Here is an 18,100-nt window from a genome sequence, read left to right on the forward strand (position 1 = left end):
CGGGCAGTTTGCCCCTATCCCGGCAGTTTTAAAGCCGGGGTTAAACGTTCGTTATCTTCTATACGTTTGCCATAAGACAATTGCAAGATCAGAAAATTACAAACTCGTTCTGTAACAGATTCGCCTCGTCCAACCTATCGCGATTTCATTGCGCGAAAAGAACTCGAGGGCGCCTGCGAGATCAAGAAGAAACACGTATCAAATCTGAAAAGAATTTGCAAGGACTCGTTTCAAAACTTTAGCTGAATAACTTGAGACGGCAGTCGACGAAAGCCTAGTGTTTCGCGAAGAAGTTAACCATCTTTCAAAAGGGTTGATCTTACAATTGTCTCGCGTGAACTATTCACGATAATCCTTGCGGCGTTAAGGAGGAAACGAAGGGTGAATGAGAACCGCTGACCGAATCGGTGTGGGATGAGACTCCAGCTGTAGCCGGCGTTGGATCGATTCAAAAGCGGCAGCAAAGCGCCCTACCCTATTATGTGTTTTCTTCAACCACCCGATCCCTCTCTCTCTCTCTCTTACCTACCCCTTCGACTATCCTAGCTCTGTTACTTCTCGCGCTAAACCCCCAAACCTCGTCCCCATCTCCTGCGCACCAGTTCGCCATTCAAACTCACCCCTTCCTCCCGCCTAGGGCACGTAGCTTTCCCCAGAGCTTTCTTCCCGGTCCGCTTACCTGCGCCTCCCACCCCTTTCTTTATCCTTCCCTTTATGCGGGAACGGTTTACGCCAAGCCGGAAGATCCCGGCGACCGGAAGTTCCGCTCTCGCCGCTTTGCCCCGCGGTAATTGAATCCTGACATTTTTTCTTCCCTTAAGACCGCCTTTACCGCGCCACCTCGAGGGTGCACCCCGTCTCCCCTTTCCAGTTTAACAATGAAACGTCGGTGATTCAAGGAAATCCCGCCCCGCGGGCCCCGGAACCAGACGCGACTGTCGCGGAAATTTATAATTCGCGATTACAACCGTGTTAATTCGAAGCTAACCGAGATCGGTTAATCGTAAGCTTCGCCAAATGAAAATTCGGGGAAAGGAGGAACCGTTCGATACGAAGATTCGTGTTCGCGATTAATTTGGAGAACGGTGGGCAGGGGTGAGAATAATTTATAAGAGGGATAGGTATAAGAGTGTTTTATGCGCGATCGTCGATGAAGTATCGGGTTGTACCGGTGTTTATTCACTCGATTATATCTTTTTACCTCGAATTTTATCGTCTGAAACGCGTCCAACGAGTTTCGTACGCGTTCTTGCGGTCGTTTCGCCGCAGATATTCCACCCCTAGTCATACAAGGGATTTGCGGGAAATTTACTTTCGGTGAGCGAACGTAGCCCGACCGGGTAATTGAATATGAATAAAATAGATTTAGCGAGCGGGCCGGATATACTGTTGCATTATCGTGTTTTCAATGATTACCACGAAAACGCAGGAGTTGCATCCAGTGGCATAAATGTTGCACCGCTGCTTCCGGACGGGAATGGTTGAAATTCGAGGCGCGTAACGCTCCTGGGATGCGAGCTTTTTCTGCGTTCGCTGGATAATGGATCTCTAAAGTGAAAACGGATTAGTATCTCCCAAAAACAGCATTGGCTAACGTATCAATTAAGCTATGCGTTTCGTGGCTCTTGAAACTCGATCGTGCCGTGCGATTCGAGCGTAGCTGTAACGTAACTTGTTCCCCGGTACTCGAAGACGAAATTCGCATAATACGAACCGTATCTCCACTGTACACTCGAACAGCGGACTCTCGTCTCTCGAAGAAAAAATATTCGATTACTCTCCACTCTGTTCCAACATCGGGCATTTATTTATCCATGAAAACGATCTTTCGTGTCGAATTCCTCTCGTGCGTCCGATCGAGCATTTCGAACGATTTCGACTTTCAAACGATACGAGTACTCGATCCGTTGCACCGCGATAGCACGACCAGCAGCAGTCCGCGTAATGTAACGTAAGTACAGGCCGAACCGATCTGTATATATACGCGCGCGGATGTAACCGGTTTCCCAGGTTCATTACACCGAGTTGCGCATCTCCTTTCCCGACAAGTGTGCGACCGTGTGGTCACCGGCAGCCGACAGACTTACTTACACGGGGACTTCATCCCTTTCTCGTAAACGTTCCCAGTGTACGTTCCACACCGCCGGCCATCTTCCTTCGGATCCAGCTCTCTCACCGCGGTTCGATCAGGAAACGCAACGGCCGTTCGCGTTACCCGGCGAATGAGAGAGATAAGTCATCGAACCGATCGCGGTCTAACTCGATCGTTCGCGTCGATACGTCCGATCCTCTCCATGTTAGGCGGCCCCGATAACATCGATCTAATGGTCTATCGTCGATCGATCGGTCCCCACGGCCAATCTGTAGAAGGTAAAGGGCAACAGGCAACGATAACACCGTGTATTATAAGAGGTTCTAACCATGTATCGCGGGTAAACGCGGCTCTTCCCGTGCGGCTTCACGATTTGACCGATGATAATAGAGTTCGCGGTGTCGAGGGCGCGCTGCTGTCTTCGATCTATTATTTCACGCCTCTATCTATTCCGGTTGTTGTGTCGACGCGGAACGTCGTCGGCGTAAATTGCATCCCGGCGCGAAACGCGTCTACGAACGAGCCGGAGACGCGCGTGCTCGACGAACATCCAGTTAATTCGCTTAATTGCAAACGCAGCCGTGATCGCGTTCGACGCATATCGGCCCGCCTAACGAGTATACGTCGCGCGCGTTTACGTGTATCGTCCGTGTGCGGAACGATTTACCCCGTAACTCTGTCGTAGGTGAAATTTCACTTGTTACCACCTTTCAGAGGGTGGTAACGTTAGAAAAGTATTTGTCATTCCAGAACTGAAATCGAATCGGGAGACCGGGAAACGTGGTCGCGGTTTCCCTCACGATCAGGTTGCCGCTGGTACCCGCCTAATTGAATCGTCAGAATTCGCGAGAGCGCAACAGCTTACGTCGATTCGCACCGCTGCCCGCCCGTTCTCGCCCACTCTTCTTCATCTCTGGTCGTTCATCAGCGAAATTTTTGCAACCCCAAGCGGGCGCGTTCTCCATCCTCCTCGCGGACGATCAAGAAGATCTCCCTCCAACGCTGCTCGAGGTCGCTCGCCGACTCTTCCTGCATCGCGAAATCTTCCTCGTCCTCCCTTCGCCCTCCCCCTTCTTATCTCGCCTCGCGTCCCCTCTTACCGCCTAGCCGATACGTTCCTCCGTCTCCGTCGGTTTCGCGCGACTCGCGTAGATGAGACGCATAAAGTGCCGGTACAAATTCTGTTTTAGCAACGGGTCGAACACGGCCGACCGTTCGGTTCTCCCGGCACTTCTCGGTCAATAAACCGCGGGTTGCTGGCGAACCCAGTTGGTCCACTCGTCCACCCCACCCGTGGTCCACGGTTCGCTCCCCTCTTCTACCAGCGTGCCTTGGTCCACGCTACCCCCACCGGGGACGATTCAAACGACACGGCTCACCTCCAACTTCACCTTCTCCTCTCCCCCCTTCTGATATGCTCCGCACCATCGCGATACCACCGTAGTCCCTCTACCCCTACCATTTCCAGGACTCACCTCCGACCCAGTCGCTTAATTCTCCCATCTCTCTCTCTCTCTCTTTCCACCTTACCCCCTTTCCGTTTCTCTTTCACTCGCCTCTCCTTCCAAACCCTCCCAAGCTCCCTGTTCGCCCGTCACCCCCTGTATTGCTGCATTATCATCGTTACCACCTCTTCGTTCACTTTTGTACCACCACCTCCGCACCTCCTCCTCCTCCTCCACCATCACCCTTTCGCTGGCCTCTTCCACCGCGCTCCCGCGTGCTTCGCAGCGGCGCGTCCGCTCGCTCGCTCGCTCGCTCGCTCGCACGCTCACGATCCCCTCCGCTCGCTGGGAACCGCGGAACCCCGCCGCGTAATGGCTACGAGGAGCGTGGGGCTACGAATCCGACGAGTCGCGCAATGCCGTAACACGTACGACGCGAACGCCGGTTTTACTTACCTCACAGGTAAGACTCCCCTCGCGCGGAGCTGCGACGCCGGGACGGCCGAGGATAGAGACGGGGAATAAGAGGCGCGGCGCGAGGTGGTCACGGGGTGCGAGCGAGAAGTAGAAAGCGGGTAGACGCGGGTGCGAGGAAGAGAGAGACGGAGCAAGGTTCGCGGAGACGAAGACAGAGCGCGAAGAAACACACAGAGAGAACTCGCTCTCGGCACTCGCGCGAGAGCGAGCGAGTCGGCTCCGTATACACCACCGCGACTCGTGACAAACGCACGTGATCGTAACGCAGGGCAGCTCGCGGCTATTTGCCCCGGTTCCATCCCCTTTTTCGATCGCCGCGTCTACCATCATCATCCCCCTGCACCTGCTTCGTTTCGTTCCAAGTTTTGCGAGTATCGCCTATGTTCTTCTCGTTTTTTTTTTTGCTCTCTTTTGTATTTTTTTTTTTTTTTTCGTTTCGTTTCGCATTCGTTCACTCTTGCTTTGGAACATTTTCATCGTTTCGCGCCATATCGCCACGTACCGGAGGATGTTGCCGTTACGCCCGTAGTCGGTTACCGGAAGACACTTGCTCGTCATCGATATAACCGCGACGTCGATACGAGCGGCGCAACAGGTCACAGCCAAGTTGGAAGTAAATCGCGTTGGTCAACAGCGTCCAGCAACGTCCTTATTGCCGTCGGCGTTGTTGTCCTTATCCCCGTGGGTTGACGCCGTTTGTTACTGTTGTTCCGCGGTTACACGCGCACGGACAATGATCCCCCCAGTGAAAGAGATCGTTACGGAGGCCGAGTGACGTTCAGTGCGCCGGACTTAGTTGATCCAAGTGGACGCGATCGTTCGAGCCTGTGAATCGCGATTTCGATAATTGTGACGAACTCTCGCCGCCGTCCATCGTTCGTGGGAACCGTGGCCCTTGGATTGATCGCTCGTACACAAGTGTCTCGGTTGGTCTCCGATACGCGACAGAGGAAAGTTCTGTGCCCGCCTGTTGGTTGACGAGGGAAGACACGCGACTGGTCTGCTCGCGCGAACGTGTGAACGAGCCTTTAAGCGGAACCAGTCACGGTCCGCGATTTCTGGCGTGGTCGTTTTTCTCCCGTCCGCGGTGGCATCGTCCTGTTATCCTGGAAGGACGAGGACGTTTAACCTTCCCTCCGTCGTTCGAGATCGCGCTGGATAGTGCGAGCGCAGGAAAAATCGTGTGCCGGATGCAGCCGTGTTTCCACCAGCAGGCCTCGTGCAGGTAAAAACACTCGTGGCCGTGCCATCGGCTCGTCGACTCGCTTCTTCCCTTTTATTTCCCTATCGAATCGCATGCACCGCGCACGGATAATTAGCGAGGAAGTCGCGGGACCTCGTTGCTATTCCAGTCCCGGTTCTCTCGTTAAGCGGGGATCATTTTTGGCGTAGCTCTGCTGCTCCGTTAGATGATCGACGATGGAAAAATCGTCTCGAAAAATAGTTCCGTTATAACCTGAAAGCGTGAGATCGGGAACTGTTAATCGCTGCGAGGAGGACAATTTTCGGTGTCGTGCGAACTCTGACGGCTACGCTAGTAATTATGTTAATTGAAAGTAAACGACGAAGAACGCGTTCGCGTTCGTTCTTACGTGATCGTCCGGCTCGTTTCTCTTACTCCAATTTCTACGTAAACGCGCTTTTCCCTTCCGAGCGAACTTTTCATCGATATACAACTCTTGCGTAACTCTGTTACGAATCGAGCAAAAAGCTCCAGGAAACTCGGCTACCTAAATCCACCTTGGCCAGGTTACGTCACGCTCGAATTCCCTTTAGCTGGTCTCGGCTACTAACCGGGAGGGTGTTGGGTTATTTAAATCCAGGAAAATTTCCCTAAGAATGATCGCAACACGCGACCAGAAACAGTGAAAACGACAAAAAAAGGAGTAGAAGGAGAGACAGTAAATTCTCTTTTCGATTGGAACGAATGAATGAAATAAATAGAGGAATAAACGTCAACATCTCACTTGAGATATTTTGCGTATATCTTTCGCGGCGTGTTTATCGCGTAAATTTTTGCATAAATTCCTCGTAAATAGACGCGGACATACAGAATGCCCCATCGGTCGGAATAAACAACGCGGGAGGAAAGCGCGCGAAGAGCAAGAACGAAAGTGAGAATTGAAAAAGCTTTCAGCTATGTGGCAATCGGTACTCCGGTTCCTTCGAGACGCGAGCACGTGGCGCGATCGAGGCCCAAGAATACGCGCGTGCACCGGGGCTATCGCATCGTATACGATTTTGATAACTCGAGGCAAGGTGAACGCACTGACTTGTGACGCGGATGGAACGCGGAACCGAGTCAGGCGTTGCAGGAGACAAATGACCGTCTGCGAGGCCGCGAAACCGCGCCATTCGGACTGCGAGCCTCCGCTCTCTGCGAACCGGCGTTCGCCTTTACGCGACCGATTTGTCGGACAAGGGCTGCGCGCCGCTCGTATGCCGTATGCCCCTTCCTCCTTCCATCCATCCTTGTCCTACCGACCCTTTCGCCCTTTCCACCACCCCTCCGCACACCTATACGATCTTTACAACCGACCCTTTCATGCAAATGCTAATTCCCGATTACCGTTTTTGCTTCGTGCCAAATCGTGATTCACTCGATTTATAAATCATTCGCGGCGGATTATACCGCGGGTAATGTATATCCCGCGGCGCGTACGCCTCCCCGTTGCACACACCGGCGAGACTTTGAATCATAGCCCGCCGCTCGAGACCGTGATTTCGTCCTTTGCCACGCTGTGCGAGCGCCGCTCGGCGAAAAAGCCGGTTGTTGAAATACGGGAACAGGTAGGCGCGAGCCGCGAAGTGCTCGTAATTCCGTGTTAAGCTGCTCGCGGGAGAGACGAATGCCGAATCTGTTCCCGGTCCCGGTGCTGGGCTGTCGTCTCGCCGCGGTGGGCGTACGCGTTCATTTTCGGAGATGGATTTAGATTAACGCGGCTTGGCTTTATTTACCAGGCTTCCCTGAAGGAAAGCTCGCTTGTTTCTAGCTGAAGTTCGTTCGAGGAATTTTGTGCAATCGAGTAGAATTTGGTCTTTAGTCATTCAGATTTTTACAAGCACATTGATAAAGATAACTATGAGAGTAGTGACGGAAAATAATTTCTATATCGAGTGAGTGAATCTTTCATTTCCACGGTATTATAATAGAGACGTATGTTACAGGAACGAGCATTGATCATTCTACATGAATTTTCCAATTCAATTCTCTAATTACATTTGACTCGTATATGCACCAGCTTGTCGATCGATGATGCGCTGATGCATAATTTCTCCATTCGAAAGCGACCCTTAAGGCTCGATCGTTTCTAGTCTCATTCCAACGATCAGTTTCAAATTCCTCGGTAATTATCACGTTGTTCCTTTTACCGAGTCCCCTCCGTAACCAATGTAACATCGTTTCGCAACACCGTCCGATCGTTCTATACTTTCGACGACGTTATTTATTAAAATGCGCGATGGTGGTCGAGAAAAGTTCGCGCGCGAATCGTTGCGAAAATATTTGAGGCTTACCAGCGGACGAGTGTAACGAGCCTCGGTTTGAACGAAAAAAGAAAAAGAAGAGAGAGAGTGAGAGAGAGAGAGAGAGAGAGACACGAATACGGTGTGCGCGTAAACCGCGAATTGGAGGGAGAGAGAGAGATCGAGGAAAGGGGAACGAAAGAGGAAACGAGAGGCAGGTAGAAAATCGTGGAGAAGAACGTACAGGTGAGAAGGAGAGGACAAAGAGAGCGAATTCTGGTGGTTGTGGGAGGGGAGGGGGATAGGGTGAAGTTCTGTTGGAGGGGGGTTTGCGACCAAGAGGAAGGAGGGACGAACCAGGAGGAAGTCAACGTCCGAAGATTACGGCAATGACATTCGCTTTTTCTCACTCTCCTCCTCGTGTTCCTCTCTGGTCTCGTTGTCTTTTTCCTTTCGCGATCTTTCCCTCTCTATCGACTCCGTTGCTCCTCTCGTTCACCTTTCTCTTTCTCCTCTTAGCTGTTACCGCTTGGGAAAAATATCTGCCGGGGAAAAATAAAACCACCTTTAATATTCGGCGATCGAACCGCGCCTCTGATGGATCGACCGAAAAACCGTCGAGGAGAACGACTTCCTCCTGGCATGCTCGATCCTGCTTTCGGAGCCGTTATCGACGCTGTTTTTCGATCCAACAGCGGGATGGTTCGCGTGCATCTCTTAACCGCGAACAAGTTTGTCTCGGCGAAGTAGCTGCTGTCGGTTTCGTATCGTCTGTTCTTAATTTTGTAACTGTAGAACGCAAGAGAAATGTGGTCGATGCCTCGTCAACGGAGAATTCGATGGTCGAATAACTTGTCCTTCGATCGTCGTGGAATTTAAATCGTTCCAGCCAGAAACCAACGTTTATCCTCATATGTTACACGTATAGTATCCACCGAATGTCATTGTACGCTGAATGGTTATGATACAAACAGCCTTAATCGAATGTTTATCGACGCCAATAATGTCCATTCAGCGGTTGATCTTTTCTGTTGATCGCTCTACGGGCATATAAAAACGATCCTTTTATCATTCATTTTGTACTGATTATTAATTTTTCATTACTCGTATTATATTCTATCATCTAACAAAACGAACACGTATGTTATGGTGTCGACGATGCATGCCCAAACTTTGAGTTCTTTACTTATACATATACACACATTGTCACGAAAAAGTGTTCCTTCCGGTCGGTCGCGTTTCCAAGCCGTGGTTTTTGCCTTTAGTTTCTGATTTTCGTTTCGTTTTGATTTGTCTTTTCAGCGATGGATCACGTGAAAAGCCAGGGGACCACAGATCCACTGAAAATCGGCGGAACAGGCCGTGCTTGCGTTACACGGAAAAAGTTCTTCCCGTAGAACGTTCCACTGTGGAGCGAGGAGAATAAAAGAGAGACACGCGAAAAAAGGTAGACAACCGTAGATACAAGGAAACGAATAAATACAAAACAAAATTAAGAGGAAGGAAAAGAGATCTGATACGAACAGGAAGAACAGAGAGGAGGAGAGAAAAAGCCGCGGAAAGAGAGCGGAAAGCAACTACCGATCTCTCGATCTCGAATAAGCAAAAAAAAAAAGAAAATAAAAAAAAAACAGAAAAATAATGGGTTGAACCCTCGTGTCGTTTCTTTTTCAAGCGGAAACTCGTAGTACGTACCGAGGAAAGTCGGAGGGGAAGATAACGATGCCGATGAGAACATGCCCTCGCACGAAGGCGATATCACGCGTCTTCTCAAACAATGTAGAACCCTTCCGAAGATCGCGATCTCACGGATTTTCGCAACCCGCAGGCGAGACAGCTAACGAGAAGGGTCTCCTCTCGCTGGAAGTTATGACACGGTGCCAGTGAAGTGCGGATTTTTCTTTTCTACGTTCGTATTCCGTTCGCGACCAAATAGTTCGGTGGTTCGTTGATCTCTGCTTTCGATCGACACGTGGGGAGAAGGATCATTAAAAAAAAAAAAGGAAAGGAAAAAAAAGAGAATAAATCGAACCTTGGGGAAAAGCATCTTTCAACGAAACCTTAAGTAACAGTTCGCAGCTCGTAATAGTTCTTCGTGCTTCCGTTTCTTTAACGCTTTTCACCTCGAACCAACGTGTCTTCGTTGATTCTTTTTCATCATCTGTTTTCCCATTTTTTTTTCTCTCACAATTTCTCGTTTCACTCGGTTCGAACTAGCCGCGCGATCATCATCAATCGTTCGCTTCGTCACGTCCAAGGAGCGAAGAAGTGTGGCCTGTTGCTCGATCGAGCCGCGACGTTGAAGAGAAGTGTTTCGAACGCGTGGTGCTCTGGGAACAGGCGCGAGGAAGATACACACGAAGGTGTCTCCGTTGAGTTTTCCACTTCGAGCGTGGCTGCGTCGAAAAAGAAAAAGAAAAGAAGAGACCAAGAAGAAGTAAAACGAATTCGTTCCTCTCGATCGCGACGTCGCGGCCCCGATAACGATCGCGGGTAAATAGAAACGTGTCACGGCGAGCGTAGTAAAGCGCCACCGCGTAATCGTATCAGATTGAATAATAGGCTGCCCAAGGCTACCGAAAACCATTGCCCCCAGGCCGTCGTGTCTGGAGAATAACAAGAATCGTATGAACGAGAGCGACGCCTAATGTGTTCGAAAGCCGCTTTGAAGGCGAGCGATTAAATGATAAAACGTTGCCTGACCAGGCGGTAGACGTGCCAAAATTGTTCGTCAGTCGTCTGCGCGGACAGCTTCATTGAGAATCTGCCGAGGAGTGACGACGGCCAGTGACCTCGGCCTGAGCCCGCTCGAGCTCCGTTCGAGAGGAATGCTTCCTCGAAACCGTCGCATCCGCGGGGATCTCCTTAAGGAAACTTCGTCCTCGTTCAGCGCCGTTCGCGCCCTGTTCAGAGTCCTGTGGATCGGTTCGCGAGAGGACAGAACGTGACCGTGGGTCGTTTCGACGCAGAGTTTTCCGGGGGACACGTGACTCGAGGGTGCTCGATCGTACACAGGGAACGAAACTAGGAAAAGTTCGAAGGTGTCCGTAAGCTGGACTAAGTCGACGGATTCGTTGAGTTCGCGACGCGGGACGAGAGGTGCCGCGTGTTTTCCGTTCCGTTTCGTACTTGTCAGAAAGAGTGGATGTGTGTTGCTGTATTCTTTTAAACCGTTCGTTCTACCGTTGGTAAATCAGTGAATATCCGGTGAACGCGAGGGTGACGCGCGATTCCGCGACTCTGTGCAAGCGACAATCGGAAAGCTGGTGCCCACACGTCGAATTTTGGTAGGGAAACGCGAAGTAGCGGGCTGCTCGATGAGAAAAGTAATGAAATAAATAAAGGAGCAATAGAAACGGTGGAGCTAGCACACATCCAGTCGTCGAACAGTGATGAACACCGAGCCGGACGCGAATCGAATCACGTAGCGAGGCTGGCTACGCGAATGGTGACCGCAGTTGGTACCGAGGTGCGCGATCGCCGACATCACCATCACCATTTCCTCTTCGTACAATGGACGTTTTCAAAATCGACCAGTCGCTGAGCGCGGGTCTGGGTAGCGCCCCGGCGCCAGACACCCTTACGCCGGAAGTGTCGTTCGACGCCGGTAGTGAGTTCAATCTGAGCTTCTTCGACGGCCCGGAGGAGAACAGCACCCAGGGGTTCAGCGATCCAGGTTCAGTGGGTAGCGCCAGCGCGTCGCCACCGCCAGGAACACCGGCCAGCATCCCCGTAAACCCCTCGAACGCCGCCCTACCGATTGTCCAAGTGCCCCCTGGCATCGTCATTAAACAAGGTTTGTTTCATTTTCTTTTTTTTTCCCCCCTCGCCTCACCATTTACTTTTTAGTTCTCCTCGGAGTTTTTCGCGCCTCTTACGACCATTCCGTTCGGATCGACTTGCCGATTTCTTGTTTCGTGGTGGTTAGAGGTATCATTGTTAGATTTATGGTACAATTACGAATTATTGGGCACGGTTTCACGCGTCGTTTGGTAACGCTGCGCGAACGTAGGTGTTACGAAAGCGAACGAGATAAAACGTACTACTGATTTCACATCGAGAACGCAGCTGGCAATAATTTACTTAAAAGTTGACTTTATTATCGGAGAGGCCAGATGAAAGCTCTCCCGAAACAATAAGCTTTGGGGCGGCGCAGCAACCTCCCCCCGTTGGACCAAGCGAAAACTTCCAATTGTTCTAATGATATCGTTCCTTTGCTTTACAATTCTGATTCGCCGTGTTTATCCGTCGCTTCCATCGTTCCCTCGTCGAGGCCTCTCCGTAAAGGTTGCGATACAAATTGGAAAGGTCGTCGAGCGTTTCGCAATATTCGCGATTCGTTTCGCGACGGGCACAATGCCTATCGGGATACAATATAAGTCTGGGGAGCCGCGCTACCATCAGCCTGCCGATTTCTCTTTCAATTGAGTTTTCTTCGACCGTTCCCATTGTCTGATGGAAATATCGAATCGAAAACTGGTTTCTTTACGATCCCCGTTGTGAATCCAGCCCGATGCCCAACCCCTTCGTCTCTCTTCTCTTTCTCCCTCTCTCCTACTCTGTGGCTCTGTTTACGAAGAGAACGGGGGGGCTGACATTTCATTCGCGAATCAACGTTGCACGGCTAAGAGGTACACGTTTTATTCTTAGGGTGCCCGCGTCTAATACAGATCTGGCTGCCCTTTTGCCGCGTCCCCGTTGGGAAAATGCGAAAATCGTATCGATCAACGTCGCCGCGGCGAAAGTGGGAGAAGAGAAAGTCTATAGAGACGTTTGACTTCTCGAACTATTTATTCTGGCATAGATTGTGTAACTTTTATTGCACGATAGGCATTATTTTACTGTATGGCTGAGTTGCATCACCATTTAAATTCAGTTACTTAGGTTCGAGTAAGACTGAACTCAAGATAGTGTAGAAATTCCATCTCGTGAAACGAGGACTTGGTAACGTCAATGTGAATTGTAGAGGTGATGCTAGAAAAAAATTTCTTCGAATTCTCAATTGGATTCCTTCAAATTTGATGGTGTCGTTTCTTCGTATCTTCCCCAGCAAGAAATACGGAATTCGCTCGAACCTGTTTCCAAACTTTCACGCACAGTGTCGGGATTTTTCTGAAACGCGGTAAGAACATGCTTGAAAACCGTTCCTAAGTTGTCTCTAAGTGAAACGTTTCCACGTCTGTATCCGGACGTTTACGGTTTGCAGGGGATTCGTAGTTCTTGCGTGTCATCCAAGGGATAAAACAACCGAAGACGGGCCGCGAAGTTCCTGACGACTCGGGACATGGCACGTTGGAGGAACAATAGAGTTACATGTTTTTACCCTTACGTAGCAATCAAAACTTGAAGCATTTCTCACGTAGGAGATACAAAGTCCGCATTATAAAACGATCTTCTCTACCGCTAGTTAATAGTTGGGATACGCCTTCCGCATTTCTATCGCGTATTTAAGTACAAACTTGAGAATCCAATATACATATATTCATATAATAGAATGAAAAAATTTCATATTAATGAAGAATCCACGGAATCGCCATTCCTTTTTTTTTACCATGAGTACCATGAGAAGCAACGAAAGGAGTCGAGGACCACGGTGGAGGTCGCCAGTTTAAATTATACATTCGTCTAAAAGGTCCGCGGCATCGATCCGATTCGACGGTTACCGAAAATCCAACTTTGAATTTCAATCTCGAACCGGTCAAGGTCTGCCGCGGCTGATTCTATTCAGGACTATCCGTCCTCCCCTTCGGGGACGCGATAATACGCCCGACGACCCGGATCGTCGTCAGAAATTTCTTCCTCCTCTTCCTCCAAGTTTTCACGTTGCCTCGCTGCCTGTCGATAACTTTTCCGCCCCGGGAAAAGACTGGTGAATATTTCCTGATCTGTCATCCGTCAGGGTTCGAGGGAATTCTCGTGATAGCATCGGCTGCAGTTCACCTTGGCGCACCTTCGATCGCGAAGTCTGTCGCCCAATTAACTCCAGCTGATAACTTTTGTATTTGATTGCTAAGATTTCGTTCAGATCGTAACACGTAAAAATAGGGAGAGTTTAAGTCATCGTTTTATTGGTTTCGAAATTCACGATCGACACGTGATCGCTGCGTGGCCCACGAAAACAGTCGTACCAAAAATCTCGTCGTTGTCGAAGCGATGTGGAAGAGCGTTCGGTATCGAGAATTGTTTTGTTACAAATAATTGAATATGTCAGCGTATTGATGTTGGTTCGATATCGTTTATATTATTGTCAGATGGATGGAGACCTCGTCAGGGTCTCTTGGCCAGTTTCCATTTATTGCCCAAATCTGAAGGCTAGCCATAAAGTTCGCTACTTTTACGAGACATGAACTTTCACCAGAAACGGAGAATTCGCTTAATTAGCTGGTTTCGACTTGCGTTCCCCGTTCAAAGAAGACATTTTGAGTTTCGCTGCAAGTCAAACGAAAAGCGAGGAAGGTAGGAGTTGGTTCGCGTTTGAAAGAGTGTGGAGTAGACTGAACGAATGATGATATTAATGTTTGCTCGTTTGATAGGTCTATTACTTTATTTTTTTACTCTGGTGATTGACCGATCTTTTATTGATCGATGGTGAACTATGAAAGAGAAAATCTTCTAGTTTGACGTGTTACACCGCTTTGATTTATTTTATTGCAAAAGTATAATTTCTCACATCTAATCAATGTTTATGTATGGACTTTCCATCATTTTATATTTATAATACGGTGGAACTAGCGTCTATTTGTCTGTACATACGTGAGAACTCTGTTTATTAGAAGGAAAATATAGTGGGTGTCTAATTATCAGAATTGCCAGCAAATTGCTATTCCCTGATCTATTGCCAGATCTAGTACTTATCTAATCTACTTCAGCCATGCTACTGCCATACGGGAAAAACATTGCTTACACGAATTCTCACATGTTTTCTATGCAAAATGAAGAAAATCGATCAAGTTATACAAGAAACGTAATATTAACAGGTGTAGGAACAAGGAAATCAGCCCATTAGAAAAGATGGAGCTACCAGTTCCACCCATTTCCGATACGTGCCATCGATGTTATTTTTATAGCATTACGCAACTGTTGCATCATCGTGTTTAAAAAAAATCCGTTTCGCTAGAATTGGACGCTTCTAGGCTCCGGCATGGTAATCGATTCGATATCTACGCGCATTGGCGACGATTTGACGAAAGGAGAGGCGTCGCGTCGCTAGAACCGTCGATGGCCGTTCGCAGTCATTGGCGTCCTCCTCGTGTCACGTAAATCGTCTTCCTGGAACGAAGGCCACGAGAAAGTTCGTGCCGCTGGTTCAGTGCCACGGTCACGCTACGTGCGTGGCATCGACACCGACGAAAGTAAACTAAATCCAAAGGATTACGCAACCCCGTTTTAAAAGTCTTTCGATGTGCCTCTCTTGACCGCCTTCTTTCTCATTCCTTCCGCTTTTATCACCGTTTCGTTTGACAATTAACTCTTTCGTCAAGCCGTGCAGAGGTTAATCCACGGTAACGACGGTGACGGACAAAATCTATTCACAAAGTCGACACAAGGCTGACACCTCCCTAATTTGTAATTATTTCGTATGGAAATAATTGATGTAACAATACGAATTTGGGTGATTTGTATTTGCGTAATTCGCGTTCGTTACAGTTTCGTTTTTTCTTCCCAAAGTGCTCCTCTGGGAAACGTAAAAAGTTTCCATTTACTTGTTAGCGATTCGAGCAATCGTGGTCTTCGCTGCACAGCATCGATCATTCGAAGCATTCGAATTATTTCACGCAAACAGCTAGCACCGAACGGATTCTCCCAATGTGGTCATTGGTTCTGAATAATTGCCGGCTACTTCCGAGTGTAATATAAGCACGACACAGTCGTCTGTCGAGTTAACGTGCTTTATTAATATTCATGCGGCCAGATACACGTTTCTTGTCTGGGTATGGCGTTCACCTTTTCGATACGTTTCCGGATTTTTTGCACGCGCGCGGACGCCGCTGCGTTTTGATAATCCAGTTCTCTCGGGGGGGAAATAATAAAAAAAAAAAAAGAAGGAAAAGAAGAAAAAACAAAGAGGAGAAAAGGAAAGGAAAGGAGCGCCGGGGCCGGTTTTAAATTTATCGTCGCCGTAAGGATCCAAGCCTGACGTATATTGTTTTACCGTGAACCGCGGTGCCGTAAAAACTGCATTTCGCCGGACATGCAGGAAACGAGCGGCAAAAACCGACCACCGCGCTCGCTTTTAATCGAATCAATCTGAAATTACTACCTGCCGCCCGCCTCTAAAAATAATCCCCGCGAGATTAAATAATTCGTTTCACTCATACGAATTTAACTTTCTATCCGCATTCAATTGGTTATCGCATCGTTTCCTTACCTCGAACCCCCGTGGCTACCACCGATTTTTGCCACTTACCACCGTTGCAGGATTAACGTAACGCGGAACTGCGGTTTTTACTCGTTCTCGCCCGTGGAGTAATTACGTTGCACCGCGTAGTTTATTAAGATTGGGACTATTCCGATGATTCTACTTTTACTCGCGTTGGGATAATAATCATTCGATACTTCTAATGATCACTTAATAGTTACATAACCCACCCTGGGTTCTTCGCGCATTGCAGGCTCTTGAAATAGTCCCATCACTTTCCTCTGACCTGAAACTTAACGAATAAAAGTTGGACGGTTCCGTGAAATCGCGGAATCACGTTTAAACGCGTTGGCGGCAATCGGGTAAGCGGCGCCGTTTGCGCCGGCGAATACCGCCACGGTTAGGCACGTATCTGGCGCTGATACGGGAAGAGAGGTGCCAGGGAAGAGGTAGACCTCGCGGATATTAACGCGAGGAAATATTCCGTGCACCGGCAAAAAGTGACGCGGTATTCCATTATCCTCGTCGGCGCGATGCAAAACCGGTCGAAATGATTGGATTTTTATCTTCCATCTCGCTCTGGTTGCCCCGGCGTTCCCTGTCCACCGTTCGTGCCGCGTATCGCGGCGCGAGTTTACCGCGTTTCTTCGTTTCTTTCTGGCGCGCGGCGGGAGCGACGAGGAGCCTCGCCGGGGACCAAATCGAAGCGAGAAGGAGAACAGAGGCGAGCGTTCGCGGGCGCGCGGGCGCACACGAGCACGGGCCGCGCGTGGAGACGCATGTGCGTACGCGAATGTGTGCGCTGTTACCGTGTGACTCATCCAGGTACATTGCACCCGGTACGTGTCCGGTACAAGCTCGAGTCGGTACGCTGGACGACCGTGCGCGTCCAATATTTGCCCATTTTTCGATCGCGAGCCATCGTCGATTCGATTTCGCCATTGATGCCGCGAATCGACTCGTGCCTTACAAGCGAATTTCCGGGGATTCGCGCCCCAGGTAGAAACGGCGCTGCTGTCGACGGAACCTTGGGAACGTTTCACCGAAATGATTATACCCGGTACTTGCGCACTTTGCTTTCAAATAGTTTAACAATCGTTCGCAAGTAGTTTCTAGGAAACGCATCGCGATCTTATTTCTAGCGTAGAACGAGAAAGAGTTCGCTTTGAAATTGTTCCGGAACAACGTCGGTTTTCAGCATTCGCGAGCTATCGACGGAAGTTATTGATGGATACACTGAAAATCGTTACTTGGTAGCAAGTAGCTATTGATGAATCGTATACAAGCGTCAAAAACGTTATTTGGGTTGTCGCTTCCATTTCTGGCACTTTTAATCAGTGCCAGATATAATTGCTTCGATTTTGGCAATGAAAAGTAGGTCGTCGCGTTATCGACGTGTTACCTATCGAATTAATGGTCGGACACGTTCTCCAATGAGTCGCAGTAGGAGATACATAACATTAAGTGAAATTCACGACTGATATAATAAATTTGATCAGCCACTTACTACAAACGAGCAAGTGTGGCAACACTTTTGATCGGCAGTGCATACGCGTGAGGCATAACGTGTCGTTACGTTAACACGAGAACGATACTAGCCGGCGGACATTCGTTGAACGAACACTCAGCTCGATCGCTTCCTACCGGCCTTGTCATTTCCTTCGGACAACGTGTGCGTGCGACCAGAGAAAACGAAGCCATCGAGAGTGGTCGACTTGACTCGGAACGGCGCGTTGGGAATCGCGTGTGAATTATTAAAAGTCGTCGAGGCGTGCGGTAAATACTCTTCAATCCGTCTTTCTCGCTCCTCCTTCGAGTTTTCAGACCTTCTTAACCGCGTCCTCTTCCTATCATCGGTTGGCCTCGCTCTCTCTCGCCTTCTCTCTCGCTCTCTTTCTCTCACCCGTTCATACCCTTTCGTCTTCCGTGCTGTGCGTCTCCGTTTTTGTCTCTCTCCATCGCGGCAACGCGCCAGTTCGTGTCTCGCTCCGTTTAACTCTATCTTTCTTCAACGCTCTCGGATGGATTCTCGTCGTTCTCCGTTGCACCTCAAGAGCAATGAACTCTCGGCAGGGTATATCATCAGCGAAGTGATGCTAGTGTGTGCACACGCGAGAGCGCGATCGAGCGCTCGCGCGCGAGCCCGCGCGCGCGCTCGCCAGGGTACCCGCGCGTGTTTAGCACGGGTGTGTGCCTGAAACGCAACACGTCCCGACTCGCGGGTTTCCACTCGCACTTTTCCTAGTTCTTTCTTCGTTCGTT

At 49.4% G+C, this 18,100-nt stretch overlaps 1 protein-coding gene across 3 annotated transcripts in view; it reads left to right on the forward strand.

Annotated features, from left to right (window-relative positions):
- Eip78c (Ecdysone-induced protein 78C) overlaps window positions 1-18,100 on the forward strand; it is a 98,440-nt gene that overhangs the window by 6,788 nt on the left and 73,552 nt on the right. For 2 of the 3 annotated variants that reach the window (XM_076892782.1, XM_076892783.1), the window contains exon 1: window positions 10,793-11,275. The exons of the other annotated variant lie outside the window; for it this stretch is intronic. In XM_076892782.1, coding sequence (XP_076748897.1) covers window positions 10,993-11,275 — 283 coding nt within the window. In that variant the 5' untranslated portion in view covers window positions 10,793-10,992. Of the gene's footprint in view, window positions 1-10,792; window positions 11,276-18,100 lie in introns of those variants that run through there. 3 annotated transcript variants of the gene reach the window in all.

The sequence above is a fragment of the Xylocopa sonorina genome, chromosome 3 (assembly GCF_050948175.1).
Source record: "Xylocopa sonorina isolate GNS202 chromosome 3, iyXylSono1_principal, whole genome shotgun sequence".
In the NCBI taxonomy this organism is placed as follows: Eukaryota; Metazoa; Arthropoda; class Insecta; order Hymenoptera; family Apidae; genus Xylocopa; species Xylocopa sonorina.